General features: G+C 50.9%; 1 protein-coding gene across 1 annotated transcript in view; it reads left to right on the top strand.

The window, feature by feature from the left end:
• GRIK3 (glutamate ionotropic receptor kainate type subunit 3) overlaps positions 1 to 16,920 on the top strand; it is a gene marked incomplete at its 5' end in the record, with an annotated part of 50,595 nt that overhangs the window by 18,669 nt on the left and 15,006 nt on the right. Inside the window, 3 exons of the mRNA XM_017736121.1 lie at positions 467 to 580; positions 4,176 to 4,379; positions 12,314 to 12,537. Coding sequence (XP_017591610.1) covers positions 467 to 580; positions 4,176 to 4,379; positions 12,314 to 12,537 — 542 coding nt within the window. The remainder of the gene's footprint in view (positions 1 to 466; positions 581 to 4,175; positions 4,380 to 12,313; positions 12,538 to 16,920) is intronic.

Genomic DNA, 16,920 nt, shown 5'->3' with positions numbered 1-16,920 from the left:
GGGCTTTTAAAGTCATTTTTAGTCCTCCCCACTAAAGCAAATTGGCAGGGAAATAGAAAAGAAAGAGAATGGACTCAGATTTGTGGTTATTTTTCTTTTGTTGTGCTTTATCCTTGCCCAGATTTGACTCTTTAGTGTGGTTTGAGTGTTGCTCTATACAGCGCCTTTGCAAACTGTTCATGCATTCAGCCCCTAAATTCCAGTCCCTGCAGTTTCATCCATTGCAGCAGCACAGGGACTGTGGAACATGTGCCACGGGAGTGACCTGCAGCTGAAGGGTTAATGCAGATTGCATGGCAATTCCAGTTTTGCTGCTGTTTACTGCAAACAAAAGAAGGAAGTTCCCTTTTCCAGGCCCGTAGGATGCTGGGAGCAAGTGAGGAATGCAAGGTAGGGATTAAGGAATGCAGGTAGGGATTGAGGAGTTCGAGATGGGGGTTCACTGTGTTGGTTTGCTTCATTTCAGGTTGGAGCATGGAGCCCTTCCGATGGTTTGAACATCACGGAAATCTCCAAAGGACGAGGGCCCAATGTCACGGACTCACTGAGCAACAGATCTCTAATTGTCACCACAGTGCTGGTAGGAGACTGCCAGCCTGTCACCGTCCTTCCCCCTCAAACCCCAGGGATATCCAATATCTCTGAAAGCTCACAGCACCCCGGTGCAGATCTGCTGGGAGAGGCCCTGCACGCGGGCAGGGCTCATGGCGCACCCAATCCCCATGTCCCTGCACATAGGTGACCTGCAACATCCCTGATGCCACCGCCCCTCAGCAGGCTGCCAGCCCCCACATGGTGGCCAGCAAGGCTGGCACAGGCCAGTGGGAACCACGGGTGCTGTCCTGGCCAAGCTCCTCCACTTCAGCTGCCCCTGTCCCACTCGGGTGGCTGCCCTGCCCAGGAAGCTGCTGCTCATCCTGGCTGAGCTCTTCTGCTTCCTCTGCCCAGCCAGGTCCCTGTCCCTTGTCCATCCCTGCATGCTGGAGAGTCCTCCTCCGCCCATCCCTACATGCCCGAGGGCCCATCCCCTGCTGATCCCTGCATGCTGGGGGTCTGTCCCTTGTCGATTGATCCCTGCATGCCAGAGGGCACAGGGGGCTTGCACATGCTGATCTCCAGGACAGCCCCATGTCACCGTGCCCCCAGTGCCCGGGCAGGCAGGGCCACAGCAGTGGGCACTCAGCTGGCCAGCACTGCCCACCTCAGGTAAGAGTGTTCTTGGTACCAAAGAGAATACCAAGAGCAACCAGAGCCCCTGGCTCAGCTGTGACACTGTCTGTCTGTCCCCCTCCTGGGCATGTATTTCTGAAGTCCCCAGTCATCATCCCCTGATGCCGTCATCCAGCTCCGCTCCCAAGTGCCACGCTGTATTTTGTTCTCCTGCTCACTCCTGGATCTGACAGCGGGTGTTGGATCTCAGTGAGTTTTTATTGACTAGTTCATGACTGGTGGCATTGATTCCTGCACGGCTGTTACACAGCACGGGCGTGGCACCGGGAAGCAACAAAACACATCAGCTCTTGGTCAACCTGCCCAAATCTGGACCTGAGTTATGGGCTTGCCTAGGGATATTTTCCGGCCCTTTTGTGTTCCATGTTTTCAGGGAATGTAAAAGGGCCAGCTGGGGATGCATTCCCCAGTCTGGAGCAGTGTGAAGCCTTGTGATGTCCTTCCCTTCCCAAAAGCATGTAACTTGATGTAGTGAGGATTTGTATCATAAAAGGAATGGGACCAAGGTGCCCAGAGGGGAACAGAGGAAGGGAACTCTTGGTCTAGGGCAGGAGAAGGGCTGGAACCAAAGGTCTTGTATCCCTCAGCAAGGGGTTAGCAGGGCGGAAGCAGAACATAAGCCAAAGACAGATGATGCTGCAGCTTTCCATGCAAATCAGCCACTCCTCCTACTGAACTTCCCATCCACCACATGGCATTTTTTCCCATGAAACATTTCCATGGCTGTGGAATTGTCTGGGTCCAGGCCATGGTACCTACCATACCTCAAAGGCCAGGGCATAATGCAAAACGATGGAGCCAGGAGGGCACTGTCAGCCATCTGCCTTTGACAGGCTTTTTTCGAGCAGCATTTCCATCTCATGCTCTGCAAGCACGTACAAATTACATAAGGCACAGGGTGATATCAGTTCCCATTAATTGTGCCACTCCATGGGCCTGCACACGTGCCACAGGGCTTCCACCTTGGAACCACAGCTGTCCTGAATCCCCGTGCCCGTGGAAGGAGGGAATGTGCTCAGACCTGAGTTCTGCAGTAATTGCACTGCATATGCTGGAGTCTAAAACATAAAATACAACCTTAGATGTTATTTGCATTTGCAACACCCCTTTGTAGTTCTGCACTGCTGTAAATGACGAGAGAAGAGCCATAGGAGGAGCCTTTAAAAGAAAAAGCATGAAAGGTTATTTTTTCCCCTTTTGCTCATATTGCAGTGACTTGTTGGAAGAGAAATATTACCCCAGCAGCCAGCACCGCTCTCCCCAAGCAATATGGGAACTGTGAAGTTATGAAATTGAGGGCACCTTCACTGAGAAATCGATTAGCAAACTGAGAGAGCTTGTGAATTGGATGTCTGGCCATTTTCAGTAATAAATTGTGAAATAGTCCGTGAATAAGTGGTTCACAGAGTTCAGAATTACCCCCTAGGAAATGTTTGAGACCTGGAGATACATTACTGAAGCGAGTGGCGTCCTAATGTTCAGTGCTTCGGCTGTTAAATATGTATGTAATCCCTACAGCGCTTCCCAAAATTAATAGTGCTTTATGGCTGCTCTGGAGCCGGCGTATTTATATCAAGATCCATAGATTCAGCTGATTCACAAACAAAGCACTAATTCCAGAGCAGAAAGCCGAGGAGGCGGCGGGGGAGCGCAGGATTGAGCCGAGCTGCACGTGCCAAGTTAAACTCCATGGGCGTGATGTGATCGGTTGGGCTTTAGAGCTCTGCAAATGGGGCTTCATGTGCTGCCACGTCCCCTCCTGACCCTGCTGCTGGGCCAAAGGAGCAGCTCCTGCCTCTCTGTGGGAGCACAGAACCCCAGGGCAGAGCTGGGAGCTGGCAGGCGGGCAGAAACAAGCACCACCAGCCTCCAGGCTGGCACAGCCCCACGCTGGCCCCCAAGCCACCCCCTCAGAGCACCCCCTGGCAGGGCACCCATGCCCCACCAAACCAGGCAATGTGACAGGGCTCTAATGAGGGCTCCAGACCTGCCCTCCCACCTCTTCAAGCCCCCTGTGCCTGAGCGAAATCACAGAGGGTGTTTGCCAGCACGAAGCGTAGCCCTCCCTCACCCTCCCTCGCTGGCCACCCCATGGCAAGGACAGGCGCCCTTCAGACACCCCCAGTTTGAGCCAGGGACTCGCTGTAGGTACCTCACCCTCCTCTTGCCTTCCAGCTCTTGCCTGCTGCCCACCATCTTTCCCATTTCCATCTGTCCTCCACACGTTTTTCCCTCGGGCTCCCCAGTGTTCCTTGTCCTCGGTGGCTGCCCAAGCCTGAGAGGCACCAAAGGACTCTGGCTTCGCTGTGTGAGCTCACCTGCCAGCCCCTGCTCGAGGGGAGGGATCCACAGGTCACTGCATTAGTTCTCTCCCCTGTGCTGGTGCTCAGCTCTGCTCTGGTTCAGACACCCCCAGCTCTCCCAGGGAGCCAGAAGTGCAGCAGGCAGCACAAAGTTTCCCTGGGCAGTAGCAGGGCCCCGTGTCCGTCAGGTAGTGCCGGCACAGAGGAGTGCCAGTGACCTGAGTGGAGAGGTTTTGGGGTGGCCCCAGCCATGCATGGCTCCCTGACCCTGAATTTCACCCACCAGCCTCCTTCTCACTGTGGTGAATGGCAGCTACCGGGTGCAGGGCTCGGGGGTGAGTTTATCCTCCCCCTCTTTTACTGTTTCTAACACTTCATTTTCAGAGCATGAAATGGTTATTTTTCTCCCTGAAATCCTACCAAATGGAAAACAGTTGGCTGCTCAGAAGAGACAAAATTAAATTTTGTGGGGTAAACAAGGTTGCTAATTAGCTGATGTGCTGTGCAAAGTTAATTTATTCCCAACATGTCACAGTGCCAGCCCTGCCTGGAGAGCCGGTGCCGGGTGGCTCGGGCTCATCTGCAGAGGTGGCCCTGCCTCCAGCTGACCCTGAATGGGGACTTTTTGCTTTCCCTGTGCAGGAGGAGCCCTTTGTTATGTTCCGTAAGTCTGACACAGCCCTGTTTGGGAATGACCGCTTCGAGGGCTACTGCATCGACCTCCTGAAGGAGCTGGCCGTCATCCTGGGTTTCTCCTACGAGATCCGGCTGGTGGAGGACGGGAAATATGGGGCACAGGATGAGAAGGGGCAGTGGAATGGCATGATCAAGGAGCTCATCGACCACGTGAGTGAGCCCGTGGGTGGCTGCTGAGGGTTATCTGTGCCAGGTTGTGCCCAGGCTGTCCCTGGAGCTGTCCCTGGGCTGGCTCTCTGGGGTGGGACAGGTACCATTTCTCACTGGCTTGGAATACCCACAGCGAGCTCCTGACCCCGCCTGGCTCCTTGTCACACGGGCTGTCAGAAGAATATCCCTGCGTCTGGCTCTTCCAAATATTCATTTGAAATTCCTGGAAACAGCCATTCTCACAGCATAGAAGTGGGCTCTGTGGCTCCAGGCACAGCCTCTCCCTGCCGGATGCTGCCCACAGAGGGACACAGGCTGGCCATGTGGAGAGGGAAGAGGCTTCCCCTGGGCCCGGGGCACACTGGCTGTCCTAGGCTGGCAGCGTGAGCTGCTCTCACCCCCGAGGACAAACATGGGCAAGGGCACAGCACCAATGCAGCCTGGGGACCCCAGCCATGTCCCAGACACAGCCCAGTCCAGAGGAGGTATCCAGACTGCGGGAGCAGGTGTGCACTGGACAGTTTAATTTTTTATTTTCTAGAAAAGCAACTTATTTTCTAAAATCTCCTGGGACATGGAGCTCCCTCTGCCACACAGCAGCTGTGCTTCTCCTTCCACGGCCACTTCCAAAAGCCCATTAAACACCAGGGAACCTGTTGCAGCAGCTTTGCTCCTGCAGCCGCCAAAGCGTCACCGAGTCTGACACTGCCACTCGTGGCCAGAGGTTGCTCAATTTCCTAATTACATATCTTGCCTCCAGCACATCCTGTGATCCCAGGGGCCCAAATACAGAGGTGAGGAAAGCTGGTGTTTTTCTGAATATCTGATTCCCAGAGAAGGCCTCTGGAAGAAAAGCTAAGGACAAAAAGAATCCCTGCTCCCTGCAGCCCAGGCAACAGCACAGGCAGTGCACAGTGCTCTCCTCCTGAGTATCCTGCTCAAGGGGGGCAGCCCTTGACCACCTCCAGGTCCTGGCTACATTCTGAATCCACAGCCTAAGCAGCAAAGACACAAAAATAATCCCCTGTAGAGTTGTGATGCTCTTATCATCCATGGGAGAGGAATGTGTTTGCTGGGTGAGTGAGTCACTGTGGTGTGTGGAGAGTCAAGCAAGGGGCTGCTGAGTGGCTCGGGAGCTGGGCTGGGCTTACAGATCTGCCTTCTCTGCCCTAAATGACATTGGACAAGTTGCTTCTGTGCACTGCTTCCTCCATCTGTAAAGTGCAGATGATAATGATTATGTCCCTTATAGGGACAAAGTGACGCTTAATCAGTTTGCAACAAGCGCTGCAGCCCTCGGCTGGTTCAGCCCAGGGAGCAGGAGAGCAGCAGGGGCAGGCAAGGACAGCCCTGGGGAGCAGGACACCGCCTCATGGGGAAACATACCACTGGCTCTGCAAACCTGCCTTGGTGCTTTTCCTTCTGGAAAACTCCATGCAGCCCAAAATACAGACTTTAGAGCCTCTTACACAACAGCCTTGCAGAGCCAGACAAGTGGCGGTGTCCCAGTGCAAGGCGCTGGTGCTCTGCCGCTCCGAGTGATGTGTGTGACACAGATCGGAACCGACGCGGAGCGGCGGCTGCGCCCCTTGGCAGAGGCCCCCGGGACACGGCTCCTCCACCTGGCACCCGCTGCTGGGAGCAGCCACCGGAGCTCTCACTGCAGTGGAGGGCTCGCAAGGAGCAAATCCCTCCGAAGGGAGTAGAAGCCAGACGGCCATTTAGCCCAAACCATGTCACTTCCAGTGTCCTGCAAGACATCACAGGGCTCTCAGGAGGCTTCAGCCATTCCTGAAGCTGTGGTCAGTTAACTGAGATAGACTAGAAGGAGGTTTGGGAAGCAACCTCATTAAATAACACAAAATTCGTGGTCAAATCTGCATTGTAGTATTTCTTGGATAACTATTTAAAACGAAAATCAACACACAGCAGCAGGAAAGGGCCAAACCCCCTTCTTGCAAGTTGTGCTCTAACACTGAGATGCTGCTCTTCACTCTGTCCTGCATGGCTGGGCATGTGCCTGCAGGGACTGATGACACTGCCCAGGCCCCGCAGGAAGCCATTAGTTCCTTTATCTGCATGCCATTGCTTTTTATAGCTGTGTTTATGTAAAGCCTTAAAAAGTGAAATTCCAACCAGATGGGTCCTTCCTCAGCAGCATCTTCACATGGTGTGGGGAAAGGCACAAGCCGTGGACACTCTGCAACAGGCAAGATAAAGCTTATTTCAGGCACAGGAGGAAAAGTGTTAGAGACAGCATTCAAATCGAGTTGTAGTGATGAAAACAGGGGTGCCCATTTCCAGAGTTTGGTATCTGAGCTGGCTTTCCTCTGTGTTCGGTGGTGTCTCCTTCTCATAAACAGATTGGAATTATTCAGGTGGGAGCACAGAGCAGGCAGGATTTTGTGAGGTCCAAATACCCAGGTCAGGATTAATTCACTGCAGAAGGTCAGTGCACTGCTGAAGACCCACTTAGCTCAGGAGGTGGAGCCCCCCGTACTGCTGTGACACAGGTGGGCAGAGCTGCTATGGGCTCCCTGAATGCAGAGCAGGGGGTGCTCCTAGGGTGAAGTGATAGGCTAAAATGCTGATTATTTTTGCTTAGAGGGCCTGGGAACTGTGGAAGTGGCAGATTATGCATACGGGGAATCAGCCAACTCAGCCTGAGCTGAGGCTGAAATTTGGAGAGGAGGAGATGGGCAAAGCAAGGGGCACCTGTCCCTCACGATGGCCTTCACTGGGATGGAGATACACCTCAGAGGAGCTGGGATAGGGTGGCCCAGGTGGGCACATGACAGCAGTGTCTGGGGGACAAAGGTGCTGTCACCAATGGGTAGATCATGGCACCCCAAAGGTAAGTCATGTGCCAGGAGAGGTGTTTACAGAGTGAGCTCTCTGGACTTGATGCAGTCACGCATCCTCCCCCTCCCCTCTCTCTGATCCAGACATGCCTGGCCACAGGCAGGGATGCCTCAGGCTATGATCCTTTGTAAAATCCCTGTGTTTCTAGTCTGGCCTTAAGCATAAACAGGAACAGCAACAGCAATCAGAGCAGCCACAGCATGACCCTGTCCAGCAGGTCCCCAGTAGCAGATCCAGAGACAACAGCCTCATGCAGCTGAATGCAACAGCCCTGCCCCGCTGCCTTTCATCTGCTGCTCATCCTCAGCACAAAAAGTCCCTGTTTTGAGGAGTTCAGTCCATTCCCTGGAGAAGTAGCCTCTCCTCACTACAGTCTACTGCTTATTGTCACCTCTCTGGCCATTCCCGCAGAGGAGCCTTGATTAGAAGGGCCATGAGAGCTGAACTCAGGTACTGAGGGAGGTCTGGGGCACCCAGGTGATGCAGAGAAGCTCCTGAGCCCTTTATTCATAACAAACAGGGAACCTGACAACTGCCAAACCTCCTCCTTTCAGCAACAGTGAACTGCTATTGATGTTTATTCATAGAAATTATTACTGATACAAGCAAAGCTCCACTGCACACCGTGGCCCATCCGTTCTGATTTATAAATTCCAGTTGTCTGGCAAAGCAACGCCTGCAAATCTTCCCTATTGTTTGTGGGCAGAATCCCATAAAACCAGCAGAATGAGTTGTTCTGGACATTTTGCACAAACTTGTTCACAAATAAAACTCGTCTTTTGCTGCGACAGTGCACATCAAATTGCCACAATCTGAAACTTCAGGTAGGAATAAAACAGATATGGCAAACACTGGGGTTTCTAATGGAAATCCCTGCCAATGGTAACTGCAGAGGCGTTGTAATATCCATCCTTAGGGACGATTCCTGACAGTTGATTTAACTCTTTCGGAATAAGTGGACATTTATTGACAGTAAATTCTGGCAGAAACACATATTGCACCACATTGCCAGCTCCCCATTAATGCTCCTGCACTGGCGGATGTTTTATCTCAAGTGTCATGAACTGGGGCTTCATTTGGATGTCGCTGGGCCAGGAATAGGGAAGAAAATAATTTCATTGGATGAAGTGTCCTCCACCTTTTATTTAGACACTGCAGGACCTCACTGTTAGGGACCGGATGGAAATAAGGCAGAACAGGTTTTCCTTTTGTGCTCAGATCGTTAATTGGGTGGATTCATAACTGGGTCATACTCGGGGATCCAGGTGAAGGATCTGTATGTTGAGAGCCTCGAGTTCTCTGTGTGCCTCAGCAGGTGTCCCTGCCCCTTGCTGGCTGGTTCACCTGCCAGGAATCCATAGGATAGGGCTTGTCTCTCACAGCAGTTCCATTCTCACCGGGCTCCTCCAGCCTTCACATCCCTCAGGTACAGTTAATGGCAGTTCCAGCTCTGAAGAACTTCCTTAAAGTGAAGATTATATTTTATTGAATAAATCCATTGACAAAAATTATGTCTAAGACTGAGACTGCCAGAGCAGCCGTTAAGAGCTGGAATCAGACAGTTAACACTGACCCTGCTCTCCTTGAGCATCTCTGCTTCCAGTGAGTGCTTCCCTGTCCCTGGGCAGGCACAGGGCTCTCACAGAGCACTCCCACACCTGCCCCAGGAGCAGCCCCTCGTCTCTGAGCCATGAGCTGCAGGAGAGCCCAGGCCCCTTCATCCCCCACCCCCCAGGACACCCGGGGCTGCTCTGCTGCAGGGAAAGGTGCAGGGAGATGCAGGCATGAGCCCAGCAGACCATGGGGCCAGGAAGCAGGAGCAGGGCACAGCAGCCAAGCAACTAAAGTAGGAAGTAGAGATAGGACCCAAGGCAGAAGCCCCAGCGCTGGCAGTGGCAAGAGAGACCGAGCGGTGACAGCGTCGATGCTGCCAGGCCTGGGTAACAATTAAATCAGTAAAACACACACACACTATTTCTGTCTTGCAGGCAACACACACATGATTAGTTTATGTAAATACCTAACGCAGATTGGCAAAATAAGCACAGAGGCAGCTTATTTTCTTGAATAAATATTTACCTTGGTGCTTATGCTGTTGGTGGGCTCTGCCATGACTGGCCACTGCCCGTGGGTTGGCTCTGGCCGAGGTCAGGCACAGCAGGATTCCCACAGTGACCGTGGCTGCACAAGAGCTGTCCTGACCCCCAGGCCACATTTCCCTGATAGCTGAGAACTTGAAGGTAAGACTTGGCATTTTCTGATGAAAGCCAAATATCTCTGCAGCGAATACGATCATCCCTGTGCTGAACGCCCAGTGAACTCACAGCCGTTCCAGCCAAGTGAAGCGCTGTAACTGGGTGAATGAGGAGATCTGTGGAGATACTTACAGAGATCCAAAGCCTTGGAGGTGCGTTGGAGAAGTGTCTGCATTTGATGTGTAGCTGCCTTGGCAGAATTCATCTTTTTGGCCTCAATTCAGCAGAACACTTAAGAACAGGCACAAGACTTGGAAGACGTGTGAGCTCCAGTAAAACAGAGATGTAGGCTTAAGTGGTTTTGCTGGACAAGGGTCTTTAAGCCACTGGCACTTGCTCTAATTCCTCATCTCTAATAAAAACCACCTGACTGTGCAACAGCACAAGAGTCAGGGCTGAGTGAAGGAAGCAGCCAGAGTCTGGTAATTGACTGCCCAGTTTGGAATGTCAGAGCACGACAAATCAAAGCTTCACCCTTGGTGGGTTTGATTTAGATCCTCTCTGTCAGCAAACCCTTAATTAGAGGCCACCTTCAGAAAAATCTGCATTGATAAAAAGGATATGGAAGTGCAGCCTTGTGCTGCCTCTAATTGCTCAGGACACACCCCAGCCCAGGCTCCTGAATCCGTGCTCTGTCCTGCCTGCATGTGACATTCCCTGCAAGGACACAGGGCTGGGAGCACATCACAGGAGCTGCTGGAGTGACACAGTAAAATTTTATTTCTGCGCTAAAGCAGTTGGATCCCTGGGCATCCATGCAGATTTCTGTCTCTTCATTTTCTGTGGCAAAGCACAAACTCCAGGCCATTCTTTAGCTCACTGTATCATTCTGTCAGATTTGGCCGAGGATCCTCCAGCCCAGCCATCGCCAGCGAGCTCTGACCACAGAACATTTGCTCCCTCCTTCAGAAAACCCCGTAGCCAAATCCTTCAACATCTTCTTCGCTTTTCCCTGGTGAGTCAGGACACCCACACAGAAGTGATGGAGGAGGGAAAATGCTGCATTTCTTTTGCCATTTCTGCCTTGTGACTGTGGGGAGCACTAAGCCAGAATTTCCAGGTGTGCTGTAAGGTGGTGGGAGCAGCCAAGCTCCAAACCTGCCAGGATGGCCTCAAGGATGCAGAACATCCCCACCTCAGGCTAGACAGCCACCAATGCCCATCCACTTCCAAGCCCCTTCAGCTTCTATCCATGTCACCACAACCACAGCTGGCACAATGGGCTCACTGGGAAAATATTGTTCCCATTTTCCACAAGTTTTGACAAATGCCAGTTACTGAAATGGGCTCTTCCTGTACCAGGCTGATGTAAGAATGTATTTCAATTTGGAAAGTGAGAAGGAAAGGAAACCAACCAGGATGCAGCCGGAGAACCACGTTAGAACAAAAATACATCATTTTTACCCTTGTTATATAATTCCTGAAGGCCTCTGTTCAGGAGCTCTAAGGCTGCACTTGTTGGAGAGGGGGTCCCTTACGCACACGCACACACACACGTGTAAATGGACAAAAGCTCATGCAGAGATTCTTCTTAGAGTAAAAGGCCCAGATTCCTCTATTTATAAATATTGCACTGACTTTCATCACAGATTGGCAGCGTCAAATGAAACCATTAGTACAACCTTTATCCCCAGCACAGGCCAGGGATCTGCTCTGGTTCCTACAGTGAACCCCCAGTTCTTGCTGGAGCAAAGCATGTTCCAGCCAGTATTGATTTAAAGTTCATGAATAATGACAAATCCACCATATCTCTAGGTAATTATCACTCGTGGGTAATTTAGAATTTTAATTTTCAGAACCAGATGTTAAATAAATCTTGCCCAGGCTCCTGGCATGGGGGGAGGCTCTGCTCAACTTCAGAGCTGTAATTTATGTGTCTGCGTTTCCTCGGAAGTTCACAATCCCAAAGAATGATTTGCAAAGCTCAGGCAAGGCGGGTGATATTGAGGAAACCTTGGATGTATTTACTTGTGGCTTTTAAGAACCTGGATGAATGTTTAGTGAGATGAATGAACGCAGCTCTTAACCGACAGAAAGAGGGTGTATGTGGTCACTCGCTGAATTAGCACAGAAATTATTAAATTACAGAAATAGAAACAAACACAATTCATACAAGCTGTCAGGATGAAGAATATGCTCAGCTGAAATTCTTCATGGAGCTCAGACCATTCCAGCAGGGTGGGCTGGGCAGTCCATCATTAAATAGTGCTTCTTCAGAGGGTCTCACCTCCACATGAGCCTCTCAAGATCTATCATGAAATGACTGAGGGAAAAGAAATTGAACCTTTTTATCTCATGCTGCCACAGTATGGCTCCCTGCAGCTCCATCCAGAGTAGCCTTCCTCCACACTCTCCTCTCCTCTTGCATCAGCGTGAAAGGCAGGACAACAACAACAACAACAACAAACCACTGCTGCCAACAGCAGGGTTTACACACAGCCTACTCACTGTTGTACAGTCTTGTGGTGAGGAGCAAGCACAGCAAGGGTCACTGGCACTTTAGAACACGGTAAAATCTGATTTTTCTGACCGTTTCAGAAGAGCTCGTCACATTGGGGCAGAAGCTGCAGAGGCTGTAACGCCTCCATTTGGTTGTGCTGTTTTTACGGTGCACATGGTACCCCCAACATCTGTGTATCACAGCAAATGTGTACCACATGTGCAACAGGAGGGGGCAACCCCAGGGCTGCGCTTTGGGGCATTTTGGCCTGTTTCAGCTGTGTGAGAGCTGTGGTGTCTCCAAGGGGATGGAAACACCTCGGTTTGTAACTCCTCCTTTCTCCCTGCCTGTGTCCCCTCCCTTTGTGCTGTTTGCAGAAAGCTGACCTGGCCGTGGCTCCTCTCACCATCACTCATGTCCGGGAGAAAGCCATCGATTTCTCCAAGCCCTTCATGACCCTGGGGGTCAGCATCCTGTACCGGAAGCCCAACGGGACCAACCCCAGCGTGTTCTCCTTCCTCAACCCTCTCTCTCCCGACATCTGGATGTACATCCTCCTCGCCTACCTGGGGGTCAGCTGCGTGCTCTTTGTCATAGCCAGGTAAGGGGACGCTGGTCCCTGGTGGGAGCTGCAGCATCAAACCCGTGTCACTGCTGAGATCCCCTCTGGTCCATCACCATGGGCTGGCTGCTCACTTTCACACACTTCCAGTATGAAAGAATTTTAAAATGGACTTTCTTTCATGATTTTAGAAATTTTGCAGCCTTTCCATCTTATCAGCACCTCCTGGCATATGAAGGGTAGTTCTCCTGCTCTGTATCATTGTCCATTCATGCTCCTGTTCGGTCACTGCTCACACCCTTCCCAGTCTCTCCTGGGTCCTGGGCACAGAGCTCCTGTCTCCCACACCATTTTCCACTTCTGTCTCTGATCCCTCCACCAGTAAAGCTCACACAAGCCCTTCCCTATATCAAAAGAATGGAGAAGCCGTTGCTATGGATCAGACAATGTGTCTGTTTACAAAATTAATATGCATCTAATTAGCATGTTTAAATCCTCTATGTTTAAAGGAAGAATTTGCATATATTTGCATGTCTTGTTAATTCCACTGAACCTTTGATGAGACACAGTCCAGGATTGCTCTCAATCCATGATCCCACCTTTTCAAATCAAAACAAAGCACTTGCCCCCTCGTGCAGTCAGCTGCCCTCCATGACCACGCACAGCCCTCGATGGAATATTTTGCATAAACTCCATGTCCAAGAAAGATTCCTCAGCCCACTCTGCAGTTTGATTCATTTCTCATTATTTCCAGTTGAATTTAAACCAGTGGGGATATCAGAACTGCCCCTGCTGCCTTGGTCTGGGGGTCCATGCAGACCCTCTCCCCCAAGGTCTGCTGTGCTCCACGTTCCCGGGAGCATTCAGCCTCCTCCCTCATCCACTGACATTAGAGAGTCAGAGGAAAGATCAGATACAGAACTGGAGCAAGCAGACTCCATTAACCCTGATGGTATGACAAATCTACAATTTTCAGCAGCCCTCAGGTCCAGGGTGGCATTTAGAGCAGATTTCCTGCATTCACTCTGTCATATTCTAATTACACAGAACAGCAGAGTGAGCTGGGCGTGAGTGCTGTGAGCACCTGGAATGCTCACATTAGGGGCTTATTTTTTCCACCTCATAATGGCCAGATCCAGCCCAAATTGTCCAGACCCCACTTTCAAAGCATGTTAAATGTGCATGGAGAGGCAGGTACGTCTTCTGGTCCCTCCTCTGCACGGAGGCAGAGCTGGACATTGTGTTTTCCTCTCAGAGGACATGGAGGGCTCTCCCTGATCGAGATTCCAGCTACAATTGCCCTCCTCCCTTGTCGTTGCCACGCCTCCTCACCCAAGGGTGTCAGAGATAACCAGGTGCTCTCGGCAGCGAAAGACTCTCCCCTGGAAAAATGGAGCCAAGGTCCATGAAGAGGAAAATCCTGTGATGGCTGATAGAAAGCCCTTGGCTGGCTGTCCCTGTCATCCATGCAGGGCACAGCTGAGTGGGCTCTGCTCCCACAACGCCGCTGGCTTTAGCAGCACCAGGCACCAGCCTGCTCGTGTGGCCTGCAATGATAATTCGAACACAATTTTACATTTATGAGCTTATTTTTCCCAGCTCTTAATGACCAGATCCAGCCCAAATTGTCCAGATCCCACTTTCAAAGCATGTAAATGTGCAAATGGTATCTGCACATGAAACACTGCAGAAAGGCTGAAGGAAATGCTGGGACAGGCCCTGAGGTGAAGTCCCTCAGACACCACTTTGCACAAACAGGGATGTCCAGATGCTCTGTCCGAGCACGGCAGTGTCGCCTGGCCTTGGCTTTTGGCTGGTGTTGAGGGGTGAAAACCTGAAGAACTGGGGCTTTGTCTCAGGTTTTATTCTGAAATGAGCCTCAGCATCTCCCTGCATCACATCTGTTATGATGCAATAGAACAATTTTTCCCTATCAGGCTATTTTTTGGATTAAATTTAACACATAGAATATTGTAATTACAGTTTCTTTTTCATGTTTTGCTCTTGATGTTTCTGCTGTCATCCTATTCTTTAAAGAACACCAAGTATTCGGGGTCATTAAAGTTCTTCAGGAATGGTCTTTTAACACATAGAGATGGAAAGCAAGAGATTTCACAGGGAAAATATTTATTGCATTCAGAAGTAATGGAAACAATATCTGCTTTTGACCCCAGCAAGGCCTCTGAAATCCAATTCTCAGAAGAAAACCGCAATCAAAACAGAAAAGCCTTAATTCAGAGACATGAGTCTTCTGAACTAGGCCCCAGAGTCCTCCTCTGCCCATGCCATAACCATAGGTCAATGCCACTTAAAACAGACTCAGGAACTATTTAGAGGCAGGCAAAGGATGGGTTTGGTCCATCTGTCTTTTTAATCAGTCTTTCTTCGCTACTGATGGAGCCCCTGCTCCTAACCCGCAGCCCCCGGAGAGCCACCCACACCGGCTGTTCCCAGGTCTCTGGGGGGCTGATGTGTCTGGAGGCTGTGGCACTCGGCTGGCCTGAACTGCCTCCCGTCCTTGGGCTCACACGGCCTCCAAATTACACCAAGCCCCTTCGGCTGCGTGGCAGGGGGGGTGGGTTTAATATTCATCCTAATTGCAGCGAGGACTGGGTCATCCATTGGAAATTTCTCTGGAGATGCAATTTAGACTCAAAAGTATTTTGTGTTATATCTCTTAAACTTCTTCAAAATGCTTCAATTTCCCTGCCAAAAGGCCGAAAGAGACAGGAGAATGATCCTAGTTTTTGATGAAATATTTCTCAGAGCCCACTGTGACGTGAGGATGAGGGAAGTCAGCCACGGAGAATCCTGAGTTCCCCCATTGATTTGAGCTCTACGGGGTCAACGAGCTCCTCTCCCTCCTTCCTTCGTTACCTCTTGCTTCCACTAATGGTTTCTCTGCTCAAACACTGGAGGCTGTTGCTGCTTTGCAGGTTTCTGAATATTTCTCTGTCATTTGAGCTGCACCAGTAGGTTTTCACTCAGACCTTGAAGTTCTCCAGTGTGTCATCTCACCAGGCTCATTGATCTTACCCATTCCCTTTCTTTTTCATAGTCTTTCATTGGCAGCCCAAGAAAGTTTTAATCTAATTCCTGAACTCTGGCTTTATCCGACAGAAAGGACTGAGACACCATCCTTTATCCACCTCTGGTGTGGATTTATAGCAAGTTACAAGGAATAAGCAGCATATAAAGAAAGCCAGGTCTGAGTTCAGCCTGGTTCTTGTTTCCTTGCTGATTTGCTCTGATTTAGAGAGCAGAGGAGGGTGAGCAACAAGGACAGCCCAACCATCACCTGCATGAACAAGCGGGAATGTCAGGGTGCAGCTTGAGCAAGACCTGTGGTTCCACACCCCAAACTCAGCCCAGGGAACAGTCCCTGCCTCAGGAAGGTGAGATAACCAGGGAGGAAAGGAGAGCTCATCAGAGTGTACCTTGAAGGTGGAAAACAGAAGCAAAAAGTGGGACAGCTGTGCCCAGGGTAATCTTTTCTAAAGCCACAAGAGCCGTGGGCTGTGCCTTGTCCATCCTCTGTGATGGTTTTCCCCACGGACCCCTCCCATGCTTGGCACTGCTCTGGTCACATGCCGGGGCCACGGCTCCACATTGGCATATGCCCAGGGCAGGTTTCAGTGCCAGGAGGGACCTGGCAGAGAGCTGGGGCCCTTCTCCAAACACATCCAACTGTCTGAGTGAGGGCACCCCTGGAATTGTGCCACAAACCATCTCCTTGGGTGGTGGCGCATCTGGCAGAGAATTACAGAGGGAAACATCTCCTGATACAGGCTGTGGGCTGGGCTTTGAGAAGGGGCTGTTGTGAATCTCCAGGGATTCCAGAAGGAAGCGGAGATGATAATTAATGCCTGGTTCAAAAGCAATTATACCAATTATGTTTTTAATTTAATCTCTGCAAAATTTGGGACTCTCAGAAAATGTAAATAAACAGCTCTAAAAATATTAACATCTCTCCTGTTGAGCATCCTCCCCAGATCCTGGCTAAACGAGCTCATTCCCGGCAGTGCTTGCCTGCCAATCTTGGGCAGAATTTGCAGAGATATGCCTAGAAAATTCCATCAGTCTTGCTCAAGAACTACAGGGCTATCCATGGAAATACATCCCCACAGGGAATAAGTTTCTCCCACTACCCACCACAGGGCCAAGTGACACAGCAATTCACAGCGAACTGTCACCACATTCCAGTGTTCTGCCAGTGCCCTGACTGGGCCAAATTCCTGCTTGTCAGGATAGTGGAAAGTTCTACTTTTCAGTGACCTAAATCCCACCCTGATTCCCGTGCACATTGGTGGGGGAATCTCCTGAAATACCACAGTTTGTCCCTGCTGTTGCTGCAGAATGACTGAGGCGTCTCCCATTTTTCCCCATTTTTTCAAACTGCTACATACGAGAGGTAACGTGTCT

The sequence above is a fragment of the Corvus brachyrhynchos genome, unplaced genomic scaffold (genome assembly GCF_000691975.1).
Source record: "Corvus brachyrhynchos isolate BGI_N302 unplaced genomic scaffold, ASM69197v1 scaffold65, whole genome shotgun sequence".
Classification (NCBI taxonomy): domain Eukaryota; kingdom Metazoa; phylum Chordata; class Aves; order Passeriformes; family Corvidae; genus Corvus; species Corvus brachyrhynchos.
The sequence above is the reverse complement of the archived record's forward strand: the minus strand, read 5'-3'. Positions and strand labels throughout refer to the sequence as shown.